Source organism: Rutidosis leptorrhynchoides, chromosome 5 (assembly GCF_046630445.1).
Source record: "Rutidosis leptorrhynchoides isolate AG116_Rl617_1_P2 chromosome 5, CSIRO_AGI_Rlap_v1, whole genome shotgun sequence".
Taxonomy (NCBI): domain Eukaryota; kingdom Viridiplantae; phylum Streptophyta; class Magnoliopsida; order Asterales; family Asteraceae; genus Rutidosis; species Rutidosis leptorrhynchoides.
The window spans coordinates 18,950,930-18,974,767 of NC_092337.1; the positions used below are offsets into that span (position 1 = coordinate 18,950,930).

Sequence of the window (23,838 nt, forward strand, 5' to 3'; positions counted from 1 at the left end):
TGTAAATGAGTGATTATCTGCTAAAGGGCAAAACCGCAAAAGAAGTCACAAAGTATTTACTATTGGCTATATTAGAACCGTGGTTGAAAAGGGTCGCGGAACTTGAACTCAAAGACAGATGGGGCGGATGCAAAAAGTTAATTAATTTTTCATTTTCAGCGGGGTAAACACTAATAAAAACCTTATTTTTTTAATAAAAATAAAAATAAAAAATTGTAGTGTAAAATTTTTTCATCCGTTAAATTCAGGTGGGCCCCCTTTGGGTTACTCTAAGCTCCGCCCCTGGTTGAAACGATGTCGAGACGGTCAGGACCTTAAAGTGTGAGACATGATCAAGTAGAGACGACGTTGACTTTTAAATACATAAATATATTATACACATATTTTAAAGCCAAAAAACTTCCGTTTTTGACCAGTGTCTACCTAATTGCTATTAACGTTAATATAATATAAAAAGTAATACCGTACTAAACTAGGTCAATTTTGTACTTATAGTTGCTATTACTATTAATATAATACAAAAAGTAATCGGCATTGACCAGACCTTTCAAGACGGTAACTACGACTATTTGAACAGTTATTGCATGAAAACATATGACTTGACCAAATACCTATAACATAACTAGTTTGATAAACACAAAGTCGCCAAAAAGTCACCAGATCCGAATCAATCAAATTTTATAACTCAACCTGTAGCAAATACACAAAAATCTCAAAATAGGGCACACCAAACTGATGATGTGAAGCTAATATACTAAATACATATACCATCATCGATCAATAGAGTAAAATGTATGAACATAAAATCAAATATGTGTAATTAAAACTGTAATTAGATGAACAGATCTAAAAAGAAATCGTGCTTACAGGAACAGATGATCGACCGAAGGTTGGACGGACCAGAGTCAATTTTATGGAATGTGGTTGATGAGGCCGGTTTTTGGAGAAAAAAATCGTACTCCTTGCAGCCTAAAAGAAAAATAAAGATTGAGAATGATAGACTTTCGAATGCGTAGACCCGAGTATTTATAAAGAGATAATTCTAAATACAGCTAAGATTCGTATTCTTAATTAAAGTAACTTAAACACAACTTATGGACCAAGTAATAAACAAACTTGACTTGATGATCAAGTAATTAAACAAACTGATAAAATAATCAAACTAAGGGGCTGGCTAGCTAGCTGACTTCACTGATCTCAGGCCCAACCGGATGGATTTCAGTTTGGTTCCACGTCATTTTTTGACCCCGAAAGTTTATAAGACCACCATTAATGGGGCGTCAGATGAGATGTATGTTGGGAAATTACGGCCTCACTAATTCCCACCACCCAGCCCAACAATAATAGTAAAGAAATAAGAACAATACACAACACAAGATTTAACGTGGAAACTCCAAAACAGGAGAAAAACCACCGGCCCCCAAAGAGAGAAATACACTATATCACAAATTGTTACAATGATATAGACGACTCTCTTAAGCCAACTACACTCTCCAAAATATTTAACTAATACAACTCTCAAACAAGGGTAAGAAAGAAAGAAATAATCAAATACTTAAAGTGTATTGATTGGTGCGATTTGGAATGAAGACTTAGCCCCTCTTATATAACCAAGTCACTCACCCCTCACATCTTCCTCCCACCAATGTGGGATAAACATATCTTCTACTAGCCAAAATAAACCAACAAATCTCCACCTTTTGGATAGAAGAAGATAACCATACTTCCACATTGCGAAGATAACCGACGTAGATGCTTCCTCGACGACAACTTCAAGATTCTCATCTTCATGCCGTTGACATTATCTCTAACCCAAGAAATAAAATTTGCATCTTCATCAAACATTGTCAATACCCGACAATCATTGTCATCACAGACAATCATAACTCTTAACAGAATTATCATACTCCACCATTAAGAGTATAGCACTTAGAATATCACATTCCAAGCATTTCACCTCGGCACATGTTGTTGAACAACCAGCTGAAACTTTATGGTGCAACTTCCCTGTTTGGCTTTCCCGAAAGTTCCATCAGCTACAACATCAGTTTCCACCACACAACCTGCATAAATGCCAAACCAATGCCCATGTGTAATTGTGGAACCGCTAACAAACATCCCTTTCCATGGTAGCGCGGACACAACATGAGGATGACGTGACTTCAAAGGAATTCGTCACTCTCCGTAACAACGGAGACAATGTTAGCGTCTTTGGAGCCATTTGCCGGATTAGCTCCACCTGGACAATTAACCCTTACATGCCCAGTCTTCCCGCACCTCCAGCATACCAGATTCTTCCCAGAGTTTCTCTTTCGCCTATCCGAACACAACACTATCGTATCTCCTGATGACGAGACCCCGTTACCTTCCAGTCTTTTCTCCTCGGATAGGAGCTTGCTAGTAACGTCTTCAAACTTCAGAGTTTCTTTCCCATACATCAAAATAGGTTTCATGTGTTCATAAGACAATGACAAAGATAATATCAACCTCAAAGCTTTATCTTCATCATCCACTTTAACTCCAAATAGCTTCAAGTTCTGAAACAATACCATTAAGAATACTTAGATGATCTGAAATCTTTGAACCCCCATCCATACGCAGAGTATGAAATTGTTCTTTAAGACACAACCGATTTGAGATGCCCTTGCCCTGGTACAACTGCTCTAGTTTAACCCAAAGCTCATTTGCCGTTGATAACCCGTGCACATTTGCAAGCACGTTCTTTGCAAGACACAAACGAATCGCACTTGCCGCCCTCAAATCCATATCATCCCATTCTTCTTCATCGAACTTCTTGCTAGAATCACTACCGGGAACAAGGGTGGGTTTACCCTTCAAAGCCTTGTGTAAACCAGACTGAATCAACACATCCTTGACTTGAACCTGCCATAAGCCAAAATTGATCCTCCCATCAAATTTCTCAACATCAAACCTCATTGGACTGAACTTCGACATCGTATCCGTATCCTATAAACAACACTTTCTCTGATTTTGCTCACGTTTCTAATAGCCAAAAGATGTAGCAGGTAGCCAGGACCCTTTAAATCGGAAATCCACAACTCGCCACTAACAAATCCAACTATTACTACGAATCAGAAAAATATTGTCTAACCAGATACCCTATACGATCAATAGAACTCGTTTCTGATGTGGACGATCCACTCCCGTGGCAACCACAGAGCATACTCCGACTCCTATAACCGAGACCCCCGTCAAACCTGACGCTCTGATACCAGTTGTTGGGAAATTACGGCCTCACTAATTCTCACCACCCAGCCCAACAATAATAGTAAAGAAATAAGAACAATACACAACACAAGATTTAACGTGGAAACTCCAAAACAGGAGAAAAACCACCGGCCTCCAAAGAGAGAAATACACTATATCACAAATTGTTACAATGATATAGACGACTCTCTTAAGCCAACTACACTCTCCAAAATATTTAACTAATACAACTCTCAAACAAGGGTAAGAAAGAAAGAAATAATCAAATACTTAAAGTGTATTGATTGGTGCGATTTGGAATGAAGACTTAGCCCCTCTTATATAACCAAGTCACTCACCCCTCACATCTTCCTCCCACCAATGTGAGATAAACATATCTTCTACTAGCCAAAATAAACCAACAATGTAATGGGCTTTGACGCCCCTCACGCAATTAACGGGACGTCAAAGTTTGACAAAATGGGGGCGTTAGTCGAATATTTGACTGGTGCTTGACATTTTCACTAGCCAATTAAAAATTAGTATTAAATATATTTATTTAATTAATATATTTTTTCCACCTCATTTTCAATCAGATTTTACCACATTACCTCACGTCCTCACCAATATTTGACACAAACACTTGACCTTAGGATTAACGAAGGTCAAATACTATTATATTGCCTCTGACGTCATAGTCAGGGTTAATGGTGGTCCAAATATTATATTGCCCAAAAAATAATAATCGTAAATAGTTAACGCATTTAGTTTTATATGCATACTAGATTTATAAGCTCTAGTATTCGAAAACGTTATTATTGATACTGATTAGCTCTATGATACAATTAAAATGACGAAACCCTTCATGAACTAACTGCAATGATGACTGGTTGTGGTATTGATTCATATATATCTGTGTTGAAATGGGTTGCGAGTTCATTCCAAAGCGTTAGTTGGACGATATTACCACTGTTTGATAGAGTTGCGTTTGATAATCCTAGTAACTTGTGGCATGTATGAAAATTCATAATACAATTATGCTTGTATCTGAAAGACAATATATAAAACAACTTTTTTCTTTATTTACCTGTGGTTGATGATTTCGATTTTGTGTTTTCGCCTTTGAGTTGTGCTTATGTTTTGTGGAGGAGTGATCTCTCCGACCCACCTTATCGCTCTAATGTAATCTGTTTTTGGGGTGGGAATTTGGTTAGTGGTCTTTTCTATACATAGTTATATATGGTGTGGTGATAGAGAGCACCTGTGAGGACTGGTGGAGGTCCTCGGATGTGTGACAGTTGGAAATTTTGGGGCTCCAGACTCGAGTTGGTCATATGTTATGATTCTGAAGTAACGGATTGGGAAATGTGTCCGAATTTTTGGGGCTCCAGATTCTGAAGTTGGTCTCTGATGGGGTATTGCTGGTTCACATACGAAATCTCTGATTCAATACGCCTTCCCTAGATCAAATTTTGAATTGAAAAGTGTCAGATGTCTGAAACGTCCATGTCTGCTTGGATTGCGTCACCCTGAAAATTTTTCAAGTGTTAGACATACTATGTTTCAGTTTTTTTGTAACACGTGTATACGGCTCTATTTGCATTTGTAAAAGCATATGCAATGCACGTATTTGACTTATAAAAACTTTAGCAATATGCAGTTCCAAATATTGGTACCTGTCATTATTTATTTAAAAAGATAAGAGCTTTTCACTCAATTCATGATTATAAATGGAATTTGATGTAAACACGTTGAATTTCGGTCAGTATATGGATGCGTATCAAGTGGTTAACCGATCGAGCAATCGAAATAATAATATTAAGTATTTTTATATAAAAATGATATCCAGAGCTTGTGAATAATTGCCCATTTTGGCAAAGGATGTTAAATTTTTATACAAATGATGAATCATGAATCATTTTATTAATGTTTTGGTTTTCTTCATACTCTGTACTAAATTTGCAGGACCTGTTATTGAGTTATGAATCAACAGTTAAAGAAATCAAACTCGAATGGCCCATTAACCTCAGATGATCAACAAAAAATGGTTTGCATAATGCATTAAGTAATACAATAACTACTCATGTTTAGCATAATCAAAAGTTGACACGAATAACGTTTATTTCAGATCAATGAGGTGCGCGAGACGATTAAAAACCTCAAATCACTTGAGAAGATGAAATCGCACACCCCTGACCAGTTTTCTCGTTATTGTTCTGATGCATCAGTAGCAAGATATTTAAGAGCACGAAATTGGAACGTTAAAAAAGCTATAAAAATGCTCGAATCATCTTTGGTTTGGAGAATTAACTATAAACCTGAACAGATTCTGTGGGTAAGCTTTAACCAAACAGTTTAAAAAAGTTTCATTCTTTTTCTATAAAATGTTTCAAACTGATAAAAAAACAATCAATTTATCAGATTGCTAATGTAAAGTTCATTACTTTTCTTTATGTTTGTTGGATTCAGGAACACGTTGCTGCAGAGGCTGAAACTGGGAAAATTTACAGGTCGAGTTATAAGGACAAAAATGGGAGGGTTGTTCTTGTTATGAGACCTAGATTCCAGGTTTATATTTAGCAAATATGACAGTAAAAGGTCTATTTTTGTAGTGTTTAAACTGAAACTTGTTTAAAAGTACAGAACTCAACGTCAATAAAAGGACAAGTAAAGTACTTGGTGTATTGCATGGAGAATGCTATATTGAATTTGCCTGTAGATCAAGAACAAATGATATGGTTGATTGATTTTCATGAATTTAAGTTGTCTAATATATCGATAAAATCGACAAAGGAGACGGCTTTTATTTTACAAGAACAATATCCAGAGAGGCTCGGTTTAGCCATTCTTTACAACCCACCTAAGTTCTTTGAACCGTTTTATAAGGTATGCACACAAGCTATATCATCTCTTACACCTCATTAGTCATAATTAGACCCAAATGTAAGAAACACAGAGGGTACACTTTGACTTCTGAAGTCAAAACTGGTACTTTGGAAATTCAAAGTAGATATGGAATTTCTGTAACCTATAACAGTTTTTCAGTTTCTTTAAATGTTTAAGTGTCTCGAAATGTTTAATTTAGTTTATCAAACTTTTCTTAAATACATTATTTTCAGAATAGCAACACTGTGTAAGTTTAGATATTTGCAGTTTGAAGAAACGAAAAAGGAAACCGTACTCAAAGATCTAAAATGTACTAACCTCAATGTAATTAGAAGTTAGGCTGTTAGAAAGAAGTTAAACTGTCAAGACAGTAGTTAGAAAACATCAAATTGACATGTTTGACCTCAAAAGTCAACTATATCCTTCATCTAAAAATGGTTTTGTTATAGGTGGTGAAGCCTTTTCTAGAGCCCAAGACTGCAAACAAAGTGAAATTTGTATACTCTGATGATCCTAATACTAAAACCATTATGGAAAACTTATTTTGCATGGATGAACTCGAGTCTGCATTTGGTGGAAAAGGCGAAGAAGGTTTTGAGATCAAAAAATATGCAGAGACAATGAAAGATGATGATTTAAAGAGGGTTGCTCTTCATGGAGGACAAAACATCCCCGAGCCTAATCCTGATCCTAACCCTAATCCCGAAGCTGAAAGAGCAACGGATACAAAATATGTTAACGGAGTTAATGAAGAAGAAATGTTGGCTGAGGCTCGAAAGATTGAGGGGGCCTAATTGAACATTCTTCTTTCACAAATGTTTAAGGTAATTGAGCACGAAAGTTCGGTTTTGCATATATATGTATTAATGTTTTGAATGATGCAAGAAAGTTTGCATCTTTATTGGATCATGATTTGACCGTGATGAAACAAATAACGTTTGTCCCATTGGTATGAATGGATCAAGTTATAGTATTATAGAGACATTACAACTGGAATACGAAATTAAAGATATATTGTTTACATTCGCTCATAAAGTTGCTCGCTTTCATTATGCAAGGCTAGGCAGTTGGATTCATCTTTGAATTAAAAGGGCCAAGATGGGTACAAAAAACCTGAACAGGTTGGTCAAACAGGTTAAAAGTGACACATACGAACGCATCAAATCTTCTTTTATCCTTTATTTATTGTAGCAATGTAGCTTGCTAATTTACTTTAGAAAAGCATTAGTAGTATTCTATAAAGACAAAATTTCGCCATTGGTCCTTCAACTTTGTACCAAACGGCGTGGATGACCTTAAACTATTTTTTTGACTTCGTTGACCTCGACATTTTATAGTATCTCACGAATAACCTTGATGCTAACGAAAGTTACATTAGTGTCAAAAACGATAAATGTTCTTAATTTTTCTGTAAATTTTTTGTTGTTGTTTTGTTTCCAATTCTTAATTTGTTAGGATCTCCCTATTACAATTATCGTCATCGAGTTTTATTAGACTTTCTGTAATTTTTTCACGTTGAGAACCCCCTGAATGATCAGTTTTGTAAGCCCCATCATTTGTGACCATCTCCATTTTTAGCATGATTCCCCAATTGGAGGTGTAGTAATCCCATTTATATAAAATGCCTCTTGTTGATGTTTATGCATACGTACATGGACTAAAATACCCTCGCGTTATTAATTTAAAACGCCATAAATTAACTTTCGTTAGCACCAAAGGTCATCTGTAAAATATCGTAAAAGTTCGAGGTAACGAAGTTAAAAAAGTAGTTTAAGGTCATCCACGCCGTTTAGTACAAAGTTGAAGGACTAAAGACAAAATTGTCTTTTATAAAAGTGAAGAAAAGATGAAGTGATTGTGGGTCGACATGACCTGACCCCACCCATTTTAGCTTGCACATAAATAACATCCCTACATTCTTGGACATATTGGAGATATGTAAGTACACAACAGCTTCAACTTAACTGTTCAATATCACAATTTATAGAAAAGTGTAAATGTTTTTGTTGTTTAAGAATGATACTCCGTATATGTTAACAACGAAAGGTCAAACCCAATGCTTAATAAAGTCAACTACTAAAAAACTAGATTAAACAAGGACCCATAACATTTTATATACTTTACTTGATTAAAAATGGATAGTATACCAAACACAAAAACAATATAAATCTTTAAGCATAACCATCAAACAAACAGAACCAAGCAAAACAGAACCAAATGTTTTCTACATTTTCTTCAACAAGATTCAAGTACTTGATAAAAAGAAAAAAAAAACTCATAATCCAAGCAATCAAAATTAAGACCAATATGTCACAAAACACGCTCAACCGCTCCTAGTTTCACAAGCCAAAGCTCAAAGCACAGATCCATAATAAAGTGTTTACTGAAACGCTTCACAAAAAGCTCAACCGCTTCTAGTTGGGGGAGATAAGACATGATCTATCATCCTCGTTTATTCCACCTGATACACCACAACATTATAAAACACGAAAACAAATTAAATTACAATAATAACACTATGAAAAAATTAAATCTGTTGTCACTAACCTTTTTAATTAGAACTCCTTGAAGCTGGATACGGTTCTTGGAGAGTGCCTTGGTGCAGGCTTTGGGCCCCATCCCCCTGCACTGCCAGCTGGTCATAAATTTCAACATCATCCGAAAGCTCATCAAACGAATCATAAATTTCCTCATCATCCAAAAGCTCATCAAACAACCGAATATCAAGCTGGTATCGAAGTATGCCACCAATTCCACCGAAACCCCTACAAAACTGCGAACCCTCTTGCGAATTGTTACTCACCAATTTAAGCGTGCACCCAAAGTTCTTATACTCGTTAGCAAACCACTCGAGCAGAGACAACTTCTCCTGAACTTCCAGCTCAGCATTCGTGACCGCATCTCTAAAGTTACTTCGATCACCTTCCTGGTCCTTGTTCAAGTGCTTTATGATAATTTCACCCGTGTCGCTATTTTTTAGCACAAAACGATTGATATCAAGATTTTCCCACACGATAAGAATTTCAACCGCACCCATCTCTAAAGCTTTCAAAGTGTCTTCAACACCAAATACATATTTCCCAGTATCCCGATTAATATGTTCAAGATATTTCCCGATCAAACGTTTCTCTTGTATAAACCTCACATTACCCAAAATTTCGGAAGACAGATCAATAGCCTGATTGAAGCCATTCGCACCACCATAAGCCACATCTACAACTTTCAAGATTTTAGCTTTAAGACGAGGATCAAACATGTCAGACTGACTAAGCTCGGTTTTAAAATCACCACAACCAGCAAGAACAAGTCCAGAAACATTCGGTTGACTAGTGGCGGGATTTATGTAAAACTGTGTTGCCAGCTCAGCAATCTTCCTTACGTAATTGTGACGTTTCTCCATTCGACTGAAATGTCCCATTCATATTGATTATAAACGTTCCATATTAATTGATTTCGCCGCGAGGTTTTGACCTCTATATGAGACGTTTTTCAAAGACTGCATTCATTTTTAAAACAACCATAACCTATATTTTATCGATAAAGGTTTAAAAAACATTACATACATTATCAAGTAATGATAATCTAAAATATACCGTTTACACACGACCATTACATAATGGTTCACAATAAGAATATATTACATCAAAAATAAGTTTCTTGAATGCAGTTTTTACATAATATCATACAAGCATGGACTCCAAATCTTGTCCTTATTTTAGTATACAACAGCGAAAGCTCTTAATAATCACCTGAGAATAAACATGCTTTAAACGTCAACAAAAATGTTGGTGAGTTATAGGTTTAACCTATATATATATATATATATATATATATATATATATATATATCAAATCGTAACAATAGACCACAAGATTTCATATTTCAATATACATCCCATACATAGAGATAAAAATCATTCATATGGTGAACACCTGGTAACCGACATTAACAAGATGCATATATAAGAATATCCCCATCATTCCGGGACACCCTTCGGATATGATATAAATTTCGAAGTACTAAAGCATCCGGTACTTTGGATGGGGTTTGTTAGGCCCAATAGATCTATCTTTAGGATTCACGTCAATTAGGGTGTCTGTTCCCTAATTCTTAGATTACCAGACTTAATAAAAAGGGGCATATTCGATTTCGATAATTCAACCATAGAATGTAGTTTCACGTACTTGTGTCTATTTTATAAATCATTTATAAAACCTGCATGTATTCTCATCCCAAAAATATTAGATTTTAAAAGTGGGACTATAACTCACTTTCACAGATATTTCCTTCCTCAGAAATAAGACTTGGCCACGGATCGATTCACGAACCTATACAAATATGTACATATATATCAAAGTATGATCAAAATATAATTACAACCATTTTTATTATGTTTTAAAGATTTGAGTGTATTAAGTCAGCTGTCCTCGTTAGTAACCTACAACTAGCTGTCCACAGTTAGATGTACAGAAATAAATCCATATATATTATCTTTAATCAATTCACGACCCAGTGTCACAACTCAAAGTATATATATTTTTGGAATCAACCTCAACCCTGTATAGCTAACTCCAACATTACTGCATATAGAGTGTCTATGGTTGTTCCAAATAATATATATACATGGGTCGATATGATATGTCAAAACATTTGCATACGTGTCTATGGTATCCCAAAATTACATAATATATTAGAATACATGTATAATACAATATAAGTTAGCTAGGATATGATTTGTATAGATTTGTTAAACATTTCCCGTAGCTAAAAAGATCAAAAATATCCAATCTTGTTTTACCCATAACTTCTTCATTTTAAATCCGTTTTGAGTGAATCAAATTGCTATGGTTTCATATTGAACTCTAATTTAAGAATCCAAACAGAAAAAGTATAGGTTTATAGTCGGAAATTTAAGTTACATGTCAATTACTAAAGAGGTAGTCATTTCCGTCGAAAGAACGACATCTTGATGACCATTTTGAAAAACATACTTTCACTTTGAGTTTAACCAAGATTTTTGGATATAGTTTCATGTTCATATGAAAAATCATTTTCCCAGAAGAACAACTTTTAAATCAAAGTTTATCATAGTTTTTAATTATCCAAACCAAAACAGCCCTCGGTTTCACTACGACGGCGTATATCCGATTTTATGGTGTTCATCGTGTTTTCAGGTTTTAAATCATTAAGTTAGCATATCATATAGATATAGAACATGTGTTTAGTTGATTTTAAAAGTCAAGTTAGAAGGATTAACTTTTGTTTGCGAACAAGTTTAGAATTAACTAAACTATGTTCTAGTGATTACAAGTTTAAACCTTCGAATAAGATAGCTTTATAAGTATGATTCGAATGATGTTATGAACATAATTACTACCTCAAGTTTTCTGGATAAAACTACTGGAAATAAGAAAAATGGATCTAGCTTCAAAGGATCCTTGGATGGCTTGAAAGTTCTTGAAGCAGAATCATGACACGAAAACAGTTCAAGTAAGATTTTCACTCAAAATAAGATTGTTATAGTTGTAGAAATTGAATCAAAGTTTGAATATGAATATTACCTTGAATTAGAAAGATAACCTACTGTAAATAACAAAGGTTCCTTGATCTTAGATGATTACTTGGAATGGATTAGAAAGCTTGGAAGTAAACTTGCAAACTTGGTAGTATTCTTGATTTTTATGAAACTATACTTATGGAATTTATGAAGAACACTTAGAACTTGAAGATGGAACTTGAGAGAGATCAATTAGATGAAGAAAATTGAAGAATGAAAGTGTTTGTAGGTGTTTTTGGTCCTTGGTATATGGATTAGATATAAAGGATATGTAATTTTATTTTCATGTAAATAAGTCATGAATGATTACTAATATTTTTGTAATTTTATGAGATATTTCATGCTAGTTGCCAAATGATGGTTCCCACATGTGTTAGGTGACTCACATGGGCTTCTAAGAGCTGATCATTGGAGTGTATATACCAATAGTACATACATCTAAAAGCTGTGTGTTGTACGAGTACGAATACGGGTGCATACGAGTAGAATTGTTGATGAAACTGAACGAGAATGTAATTGTAAGAATTTTTGTTATGTAGAAGTACTTTGATATGTGTCTTGAAGTCTTTCAAAAGTGTAAGAATATATATCAAAACACAACATGTATATACATTCTAATGGAGTCGTTAAGTCTTCGTTAGTCGTTACATGTAAGTGTTGTTTTGAAACCTGTAAGTTAACAATCTCAATTAATGTTGTTAACCCAATGTTTATTATATCAAATGAGATGTTAAATTATTATATTATCATGATATTATGATGTATGAATATCTTTTAATATGATATATACATTAAAATATCGTTACAACGATAATCGTTACATATAAGTCTCGTTTCGTAATTCTTGAGTTAGTAATCTTGTTTTTACATATGTAGTTCATTGTTAACACACTTAATGATATATTTAAATATCATTTTATCATGTTAAATATAGTGTATCAATATCTTAATATGATACATATGTATTTAGTAGACGTTATCATAACGATAATCGTTATATATATCATTTCGAGTTTCTTAACTTAGTAATCTCATTTCTTATGTATATCACACATTGTTAATATATTTAGTGAGATACTTACTCATCATAATCTTATGTCAACCAGATATATATGTCTATATATACCACAACATGTAGTTTTTATAATTTTGTAACGTTCGTGAATCGCCGGTCAACTTGGGTGATTAATTGTCTATATGAAACTTATTTCATTTAATCAAGTCTTAACAAGTTTGATTGCTTAACATGTTGAAAACATTTAGTCATGTAAATATCAATCTCAATTAATATATATAAACATGGAAAAGTTCGGGTCACTACAGTACCTACCCGTTAAATAAATTTCGTCCCGAAATTTTAAGCTGTTGAAGGTGTTGACGAATCTTCTGGAAATAGATGCGGGTATTTCTTCTTCATCTGATCTTTACACTCTCAGGTGAACTTGGGTCCTCTACGAGCATTCCATCGAACCTTAACAATCAGTATCTTGTTTTGCTTAAGTCTCTTAACCTCACGATCCATTATTTCTACGGGTTCTTCAATGAATTGAAGTTTTTCATTGATTTGGATTTCGTCCAACGGAATAGTGAGATCTTCTTTAGCAAAATATTTCTTCAAATTCGAGATGTGGAAAGTGTTATGTACAGCCGCGAGTTGTTGAGGTAGCTCCAGTTGGTAAGCTACTGGTCCGACACGATCTATAATCTTGAATGGTCCAATGTACCTTGAATTTAATTTCCCCCGTTTACCAAATCGAACAACGCCTTTCCAAGGTGAAACCTTAAGCATGACCATTTCTCCAATTTCAAACTCTATATCCTTTCTTTTACTGTCCGCGTAGCTCTTTTGTCGACTCTGGGCGGTTTTCAATCGTTGTTGAATTTGGATGATTTTCTCGGTAGTTTCTTGTATTATCTCCGGACCCGTAATCTGTCTATCCCCCACTTCATTCCAACAAATCGGAGACCTGCACTTTCTACCATAAAGTGCCTCAAACGGCGCCATCTCAATACTAGAATGATAACTGTTGTTGTAGGAAAATTCTGCTAACGGTAGGTGTCAATCCCAACTGTTTCCGAAATCAATAACACATGCTCGTAGCATGTCTTCAAGCGTTTGTATCGTCCTTTCACTCTGCCCATCAGTTTGTGGATGATAGGCAGTACTCATGTCTAGACGAGTCCCCAATGCTTGTTGCAATGTCTACCAGAACCTTAAAACAAATCTACCATCCCTATCAGAGATAATAGAGACGGGTATTCCATGTCTGGAGACAACCTCCTTCAAATACAATCGCGCCAACTTCTCCATTTTGTCATCTTCTCTCATTGGCAGGAAGTGTGCTGACTTGGTGAGACGATCAACTATTACCCAAATAGTATCATAACCACTTGCAGTCCTTGGCAATTTAGTAATGAAATCCATGGTAATGTTTTCCTATTTCCATTCCGGGATTTCAGGTTGTTGTAGTAGACCTGATGGTTTCTGATGTTCAGCTTTAACCTTAGAACACGTCAAACATTCTCCTACATATTTAGCAATATCGGCTTTCATACCCGGCCACCAAAAGTGTTTCTTGAGATCTTTATACATCTTCCCCGCTCCGGGATGTATTGAATATCTGGTTTTGTGTGCTTCTTTAAGTACCATTTCTTTCACATCTCCAAACCTTGGTACCCAAATTCTATCAGCCCTATATCGGGTTCCGTCTTCCCGAATATTAAGATGTTTCTCTGATCCTTTGGGTATCTCATTCTTCAACTTTCCTTCTTTTACAACCCCCTGTTGCGCCTCCTTTATTTGAGTAGTAAGGTTAGTACGAATAATTATATTTATAGCTTTTACCCGTATAGGTTCTCTGTCCTTTCTACTCAAAGCGTCGGCTACCACATTCGCCTTCCCCGGGAGGTATCGAATCTCAAAATCATAGTCATTCAACAGTTCAATCCACCTGCGTTGTCTCATATTCAGTTGTTTCTGATTAAATATATGTTGGAGACTTTTGTAGTCGGTATATATAATACTTTTGACCCCATATAAATAATGCCTCCAAGTCTTTAATGCAAAAACAACAGCACCCAATTCCAAATCGTGAGTTGTATAATTTTTCTCGTGAATTTTCAATTGTCTAGACGCATAAGCAATCACCTTCGTTCGTTGCATTAATACACAACCGAGACCTTGCTTTGATGCGTCACAATAAATCACAAAATCATCATTCCCTTCAGGTAATGACAATATAGGTGCCGTAGTTAGCTTTTTCTTCAATAACTGAAACGCCTTCTCTTGTTCATCCTTCCATTCAAATTTCTTCCCTTTATGCGTTAATGCAGTCAAGGGTTTTGCTATTTTGGAGAAACCTTGGATGAATCTTCTGTAGTAACCAGCCAATCCTAAAAATTGACGTATATGCTTCGGAGTTTTTGGGGTTTCCCACTTTTCAACGGTTTCGATCTTTGCTGGGTCCACCTGGATACCTTCTTTGTTCACTATGTGACCGAGGAATTGAACTTCTTCCAACCAAAATGCACACTTTGAAAACTTAGCGTACAGTTTTTCTTTCCTCAATACTTCTAGCACTTTTCTCAAATGTTCTTCGTGCTCTTGATCATTCTTTGAGTAAATAAGAATGTCATCTATGAAAACAATGACAAACTTGTCAAGATATGGCTCACACACTCGGTTCATAAGGTCCATGAACACAGCTGGTGCGTTAGTCAATCCAAACGGCATAACCATAAACTCGTAATGACCATAACGCGTCCTAAAAGCAGTTTTTGGAATATCATCCTCCTTTACCCGCATTTGATGATATCCAGAACGTAAATCGATTTTCGAATAAACCGACGAGCCTTGTAGTTGATCAAATAAGTCATCAATTCTCGGCAGTGGATAACGGTTTTTGATGGTAAGTTTATTCAACTCTCTGTAGTCAATACACAACCTAAATGTTCCATCCTTCTTCTTGACAAACAAAACAGGAGCTCCCCATGGTGATGTGCTTGGTCGAATGAAACCACGTTCTAATAGTTCTTGCAGTTGGCTTTGCAGTTCTTTCATCTCGCTGGGTACGAGTCTGTAAGGAGCACGAGCTATTGTTGCAGCTCCTGGTACAAGATCTATTTCAAATTCAACAGATCGATGTGGAGGTAGTCCCGGTAATTCTTTCGGAAATACATCGGGAAATTCTTTTGCGACGGGAACATCATTGATGCTCTTTTCTTCAGTTTGTACTTTCTCGACGTGTGCTAGAACAGCATAGCAACCTTTTCTTATTAGTTTTTGTGCCTTCAAATTACTAATAAGATGTAGCTTCGTGTTGCCCTTTTCTCCGTGCACCATTAAGGGTTCTCCTTCTTCTCGTACAATGCAAATTGCATTTTTGTAACATACGATCTCTGATTTCATCTCCTTCAGCCAGTCCATGCCAACTATTACATCAAAACTCCCTAACTCTACTGGTATCAAATCAATCTTAAATATTTCGCTACCCAGTTTAATTTCTCGATTCCGGCATATATAATCTGCTGAAATTAATTTACCGTTTGCTAATTCGAGTAAAAATTTACTATCCAATGGCGTCAATGGACAACTTAATTTAGCACAAAAATCTCTACTCATATAGCTTCTATCCGCACCCGAATCAAATAAAACGTAAGCAGATTTATTGTCAATAAGAAACGTACCCGTAACAAGCTCCGGGTCTTCCTGTGCCTCTGCCGCATTAATATTGAAAACTCTTCCGCGGCCTTGTCCATTCGTGTTCTCCTGGTTCGGGCAATTTCTAATAATGTGGCCTGGTTTTCCACATTTATAACAAACTACATTGGCATAACTTGCTCTGACACTACTTGCTCCGCCATTACTCGTTCCGACACCATTTGTTCCTTTCATTCTGTTAACCCTGGTCCGTAGACCTCACACTTCGCTGCGCTATGACCATTTCTTTTACACTTGTTGCAAAATTTGGTGCAGAACCCCGAGTGATACTTTTCACACCTTTGGCATAGCTGCTTCTGATTGTTGTTGTTGTTGTTGCGGTTGTTGTTGTTGTTGTTGTTGGGATGATTATTGTAGTTGTTGTTGTTGTTGTTGTTGTTGTTGTTGTTGTGCCGTTTGTTATAGTTGTGATTGATGTTGCGATTGTTGGGATAGTTGTTGTTGTTTTGGTGACTCTTATCACCGTTTTCCTCCCACTTTCTTTTGACTAACTTCACGTTGGCCTCTTCGGCCGCCTGTTCTTTAATTCTTCCCTCAATCTGGTTCACTAGTTTGTGAGCCATTCTACATGCCTTTTGTATAGAGGCAGGCTCATGTGAACTTATATCTTCTTGGATTCTCTCCGGTAACCCTTTCACAAATGCGTCGATCTTCTCTTCCTCATCTTCAAATGCTCTCGGACACAATAGGCACAATTCTATGAATCGTCTTTCGTACGAAGTAATATCGAATCCCTGTGTTTGTAGCCCTCTAAGTTCTGACTTGAGCTTAATGACCTCGGTTCTGGGACGGTACTTCTCGTTCATCAAGTGCTTGAATGCTGACCACGGTAGCGCGTAAGCAGCATCTTGTCCCACTTGCTCTAGATAGGTATTCTACCATGTTAACGCAATACCTGTGAAGGTATGCGTAGCGTACTTCACTTTGTCTCCTTCAGCACACTTACTTATGGCAAACACCGATTCAACTTTCTCGGTCCACCGTTTCAATCCGATTGGTCCTTCGGTCCCATCAAATTCTGAAGGTTTGCAGGTAGTGAATTCCTTGTAGGAGCATCCTACACGATTTCTTACGCCATTAGCTGTATTGCTAGATTCAGAGTTATTGTTGGTATGTAGCGCGGCCTGTACTGCGGCTATGTTTGAAGCAAGAAAGGCACGAAATTCCTCTTCGCTCATATTCAAGGTGTGTTGAGTAGTCGGTGCCATTTCCTTCAAAATAGTCAAATGAAACAATTTAATCATACAGAATATTAAGAGTAGTCAATAGTATCTCGTAGCATAATATGAACTCATTTATAAAAGCTTTTTCTTCATATTAGCATTTTATAAGTTTAAATTCGGGTACTACCTACCCGTTAAGTTCATACTTAGTAGCTAATATACAATTCAACTACTACAATTCCATATGAAAAACTGATTATAATAATATATCACATACAAATATTCTTCAAACTTACAACTCCGTTATATTACATATAACATGAAATATAGTACACTATGATACAGGACAGTTTTGAAGATAAATATAATTAATACGCAAGTTGTTCAGCAAAGGAAATAAAGACACGTAATTCATAAGTCCAGAAACAAGTCATGCATTCTGGTTTTACTAAGACGACTTCCCATCCTTGGTCTTGTGGAAAATAACCGTTATGACCATTAGCTAGGCAGTATGTTGTAATGTCGTCAAAAGGACGAGGGTTTCGTAATGTCCAACAGCCCCGTAATAATCTAAAAACCTTGTTTCTCACCCCAACTACTGAATCCGTCACTTGTGGGAAGGTCTTATTTAAAAGCTGCAACCCGATGTTCTTTTTCTCACTTTGGTAAGAAGCGAACATCACTAACCCGTAAGCATAACATGCTTCTTTATGCTGCATGTTAGAAGCTCTTTCTAATTCACGAAATCCTATGTTGGGATATGTTGAGTCAAAATAGGTTCTTAACCCGTAGCGTAAAATTGCATTTGGATTCCCCGCATTTAATGCTTTAAAGAAAATACGGCATAACTTACGGTCTCCCCAATGTGATATACCCCACCTATCAAAGAAAAGCCTTTTATAAACTAAGGCATTTCTGGAAAGTCTTTCAAATGTTTGACAAGTTAATTTCGCCATAACTAAATGTGCTGATGAATTCTGACCGACTCTAGACAAGATTTCCTCAATCATATCCTCTGGTAGGTCTTCTAAAATATTCGGTTGTCTACCCTTAACGTCCATTTTGTTTTTATACTGTAAAATAGACAAGGATTAGATTCGTAATAACAAACAATACAAGCAATTTTTACATAGAACATAAAAGTACAAGCACACTACAATACATTTATTACACAACATACTCACACCCCTCTAATCTGAATCACTGGTTTCTTCTTCTTCGAACTTGGTTCTTTTTCCTAATCTTCTAGGGATATATGATGTTCCTCTAATACGAGTCGTCGTTTTCCACATTGGTTTAGAAAAACCTGGTTGTTTAGAGGTTCCCGGGTTATTGTCACGATATTGAAAATACGGGTGTTGACGGTACATATAAAGTTCATCGGGGTCGAAATCAGATTTCTCTATTTTGATGTCTTTTCCCTTATTATTTTCTTTTGCCTCATTAAATTGGGTCGGGATAATTTCTATAACATCATCGGAATCCTCATCAGGATCCGATTCATCGGAAAATTGGTAATTTTCCCAATATTTTGCTTCCTTAGCGGAAACATCATTGACCATTATTAACTTTGGTCCATTGGTTGCGGATTTTCTTTTATTTGACCGGTTTTCTGTAGTTTTCGGAACCTCTTCTTCTTCTGGTTCCTCTTCTTCTGGTTCCTCTTCTTCCGGTTCCGTTTCCTCTTCTTCCGATTCTTCAGGAACTTGTGAATCTTGCCAATATATATATTCGACTCTTCATTATTATTAGGTGAGTCAATGGGATTTGTGCTAGAGGTAGACATCTATCACACAATATCAAACATGTTAAGAGATTAATATATCACATAATATTTACATGTTAATAATATATAGTTCCAGCAAAAATGTTAAGCAATCATTTTTAAAGAAAACACGGTCGAAGTCCAGACTCACTAATGCATCTTAACAAACTCGATAAGACACACTAATGCAAATTTTCTGGTTCTCTAAGACCAACGCTCGGATACCAACTGAAATGTCCCGTTCATATTGATTATAAACGTTCCATATTAATTGATTTCGCCGCGAGGTTTTGACCTCTATATGAGACGTTTTTCAAAGACTGCATTCATTTTTAAAACAACCATAACCTTTATTTTATCGATAAAGGTTTAAAAAGTATTACGTAGATTATCAAGTAACGATAATCTAAAATATACCGTTTACACACGACCATTACATAATGGTTTACAATAAGAATATATTACATCAAAAATAAGTTTCTTGAATGCAGTTTTTACATAATATCATACAAGCATGGACTCCAAATCTTGTCCTTATTTTAGTATGCAACAGCGGAAGCTCTTAATAATCACCTGAGAATAAACATGCTTTAAACGTCAATAAAAATGTTGGTGAGTTATAAGTTTAACCTATATATATCAAATCGTAACAATAGACCACAAGATTTCATATTTCAATATACATCCCATACATAGAGATAAAAATCATTCATATGGTGAACACCTGGTAACCGACATTAACAAGATGCATATATAAGAATATCCCCATCATTCCGGGACACCCTTCGGATATGATATAAATTTTGAAGTACTAAAGCATCCGGTACTTTGGATGGGGTTTGTTAGGCCCAATAGATCTATCTTTAGGATTCGCGTCAATTAGGGTGTCTGTTCCCTAATTCTTAGATTACCAGACTTAATAAAACGGGGCATATTCGATTTTGATAATTCAACCATAGAATGTAGTTTCACGTACTTGTGTCTATTTTGTAAATCATTTATAAAACCTGCATGTATTCTCATCCCAAAAATATTAGATTTTAAAAGTGGGACTATAACTCACTTTCACAGATATTTCCTTCCTCGGAAATAAGACTTGGCCACGGATCGATTCACGAACCTATACAAATATGTACATATATATCAAAGTATGATCAAAATATAATTACAACCATTTTTATTATGTTTTAAAGATTTGAGTGTATTAAGTCAGCTGTCCACGTTAGTAACCTACAACTAGTTGTCCACAGTTAGATGTACAGAAATAAATCGATATATATTATCTTGAATCAATCCACGACCCAGTGTATACATGTCTCAGGCTAGATTACAACTCAAAGTATATATATTTTTGGAATCAACCTCAACCCTGTATAGCTAACTCCAACATTACTGCATATAGAGTGTTTATGGTTGTTCCAAATAATATATATACATGGGTCGATATGATATGTCAAAATATTTGCATACGTGTCTATGGTATCCCAAGATTACATATTACATAATATATTAGAATACATGTATAATACAATATAAGTTAGCTAGGATATGATTTGTATAGATTTGTTAAACATTTTCCGTAGCTAAAAAGATCAAAAATATCCAATCTTGTTTTACCCATAACTTCTTCATTTTAAATCTGTTTTGAGTGAATCAAATTGCTATGGTTTTATATTGAACTCTAATTTAAGAATCCAAACAGAAAAAGTATAGGTTTATAGTCGGAAATTTAAGTTACATGTCAATTACTAAAGAGGTAGTCATTTCCGTCGAAAGAACGACATCTTGATGACCATTTTGAAAAACATACTTTCACTTTGAGTTTAACCAAGATTTTTGGATATAGTTTCATGTTCATATGAAAAATCATTTTCCCAGAAGAAAAACTTTTAAATCAAAGTTTATCATAGTTTGTAATTATCCAAACCAAAACAGCCCTCGGTTTCACTACGACGGCGTATATCCGATTTTATGGTGTTCATCGTGTTTCCAGGTTTTAAATCATTAAGTTAGCATATCATATAGATATAGAACATGTGTTTTGTTCATTTTAAAAGTCAAGTTATAAGGATTAACTTTTGTTTGCGAACAAGTTTAGAATTAACTAAACTATGTTCTAGTAATTACAAGTTTAAACCTTCGAATAAGATAGCTTTATATGTATGAATCGAATGATGTTATGAACATCATTACTACCTCAAGTTTTCTGGATAAAACTACTGGAAATAAGAAAAATGGATCTAGCTTGAAAGGATCCTTGGATGGCTTGAAAGTTCTTGAAGTAGAATCATGACACGAAAACAGTTCAAGTAAGATTTTCACTCAAAATAAGATTGTTATAGTTGTAGAAATTGAATCAAAGTTTGAATATGAATATTATCTTGAATTAGAAAGATAACCTACTGTAAATAACAAAGGTTCCTTGATCTTAGATGATTACTTGGAATGGATTAGAAAGCTTGGAAGTAAACTTGCAAACTTGGTAGTATTCTTGATTTTTATGAAACCATACTTATGGAATTTATGAAGAACACTTAGAACTTGAAGATGGAACTTGAGAGAGATCAATTAGATGAAGAAAATTGAAGAATGAAAGTGTTTTAGGTGTTTTTGGTCGTTGGTATATGGATTAGATATAAAGGATATGTAATTTTGTTTTCATGTAAATAAGTCATGAATGATTACTAATATTTTTGTAATTTTATGAGATATTTCATGCTAGTTGCCAAATGATGGTTCCCACATATATTAGGTGACTCACATGGACTACTAAGAGCTGATCATTGGAGTGTATATACCAATAGTACATACATCTAAAAGCTGTGTATTATACGAGTACGAATACGGGTGCATACGAGTAGAATTGTTGATGAAACTGAACGAGGATGTAATTGTAAGCATTTTTGTTAAGTAGAAGTACTTTGATATGTGTCTTTAAGTCTTTCAAAAGTGTAAGAATACATATCAAAACACAACATGTATATACATTCTAATGGAGTCGTTAAGTCTTCGTTAGTCGTTACATGTAAGTGTTGTTTTGAAACCTTTAAGTTAACGATCTCAATTAATGTTGTTAACCCAATGTTTATTATATCAAATGAGATGTTAAATTATTATATTATCATGATATTATGATGTATGAATATCTTTTAATATAATATATACATTAAAATATCGTTACAACGATAATCGTTACATATAAGTCTCGTTTCGTAATTCTTGAGTTAGTAGTCTTGTTTTTACATATGTAGTTCATTGTTAACACACTTAATGATATATTTAAATATCATTTTATCATGTTAAATATAGTGTATCAATATCTTAATATGATACATATATATTAATAGACGTTATCATAACGATAATCGTTATATATATCATTTCGAGTTTCTTAACTTAGTAATCTCATTTCTTATGTATATCACACATTGTTAATATATTTAGTGAGATACTTACTCATCATAATATTATGTCAACCAGATATATATGTCTATATATACCACAACATGTAGTTTTTACAATTTTGTAACGTTCGTGAATCGCCGGTCAACTTGGGTGATCAATTGTCTATATGAAACTTATTTCATTTAATCAAGACTTAAAAAGTTTGATTGCTTAACACGTTGAAAACATTTAGTCATGTAAATATCAATCTCAATTAATATATATAAACATGGAAAAGTTCGGGTCACTACATCGAAGACGCGCAAACCTAAGAGCAGATTGCCCTCCACACGCGTGCCTATTGAGTAAATTAACATCAAATTTGTGTACAACTTCCCTAGCGTTACCGCTCAGTGTCCCAAAAAGCGTCCCGTTACCATCCATGACTATGAAACCAAACTTATCATCATCTTCCAACATTTGACTTACAGCTTCAGTGTGAAACTTGTTGTCACAAAGATACAGGGAGGCGTTAATGGGTTTAAGCGGTTCAAAGTGGAATGTGACCTTTTTTTCCTTTCCATCATCAGTTAGTATAGTTCCGGTGTAGAGTACTAGCCCATTTGGAGGAACCTTGTTGTATAGTTTTAGTCTCTGTTGGGCAGATGTTATGGCACCTAAAACAGACTGACGGTTCACTCTGCTCTTAATGTTTGAAGCGGTTCAGAATTCGTGACCGAGCATGTTTGTGACTCGAGATATTTGATCACGTAGAGGGATGATCAGAGAGATCATACTGGTACCGTTGCCTCTTGCAACTTCCAATGCTTTGATAAGCTTCTTCATCTTCCACATCTCGATGTTCTTATCAGTTTCTTTGCCATTCGACATTGTGAATGAGTGAATATCTGCTGAAAGGCAAAAAATAGTCACAAATTATTTACGATTGGCTATATTAGAACCAAGGTAAGGTTGAAAAAGGCGCGACAGTCAACACTATATATACACATATTTTAAGCCAACAAACTTTTGTCTTTTATACTATATATATAAATATATATGCACATATTTTAAATCCAACAAACTTTTGTTCACCGGTTTCAGTTTGTACAATACAGTACAAAAAAGAAACATTAAACTACGTCAATTTTAATTG

General features: G+C 35.1%; 1 protein-coding gene and 1 pseudogene across 1 annotated transcript; one reads left to right on the plus strand and one right to left on the minus strand.

Moving 5' to 3' along the window:
• Positions 1-5,188: 5,188 nt before the first annotated feature.
• Positions 5,189-6,887, plus strand: LOC139848426 (uncharacterized). Its single transcript, XM_071838161.1, has 5 exons — positions 5,189-5,254; positions 5,336-5,542; positions 5,677-5,775; positions 5,851-6,093; positions 6,543-6,887. The coding sequence occupies exons 1-5, from the start codon at positions 5,189-5,191 to the stop codon at positions 6,885-6,887; spliced, it is 960 nt and encodes a 319-aa protein (XP_071694262.1).
• Positions 6,888-8,644: 1,757 nt separating this feature from the next.
• On the minus strand, positions 8,645-23,573 carry LOC139848427 (eukaryotic peptide chain release factor subunit 1-3-like; annotated as a pseudogene).
• Between the last annotated feature and the right edge of the window lie 265 nt (positions 23,574-23,838).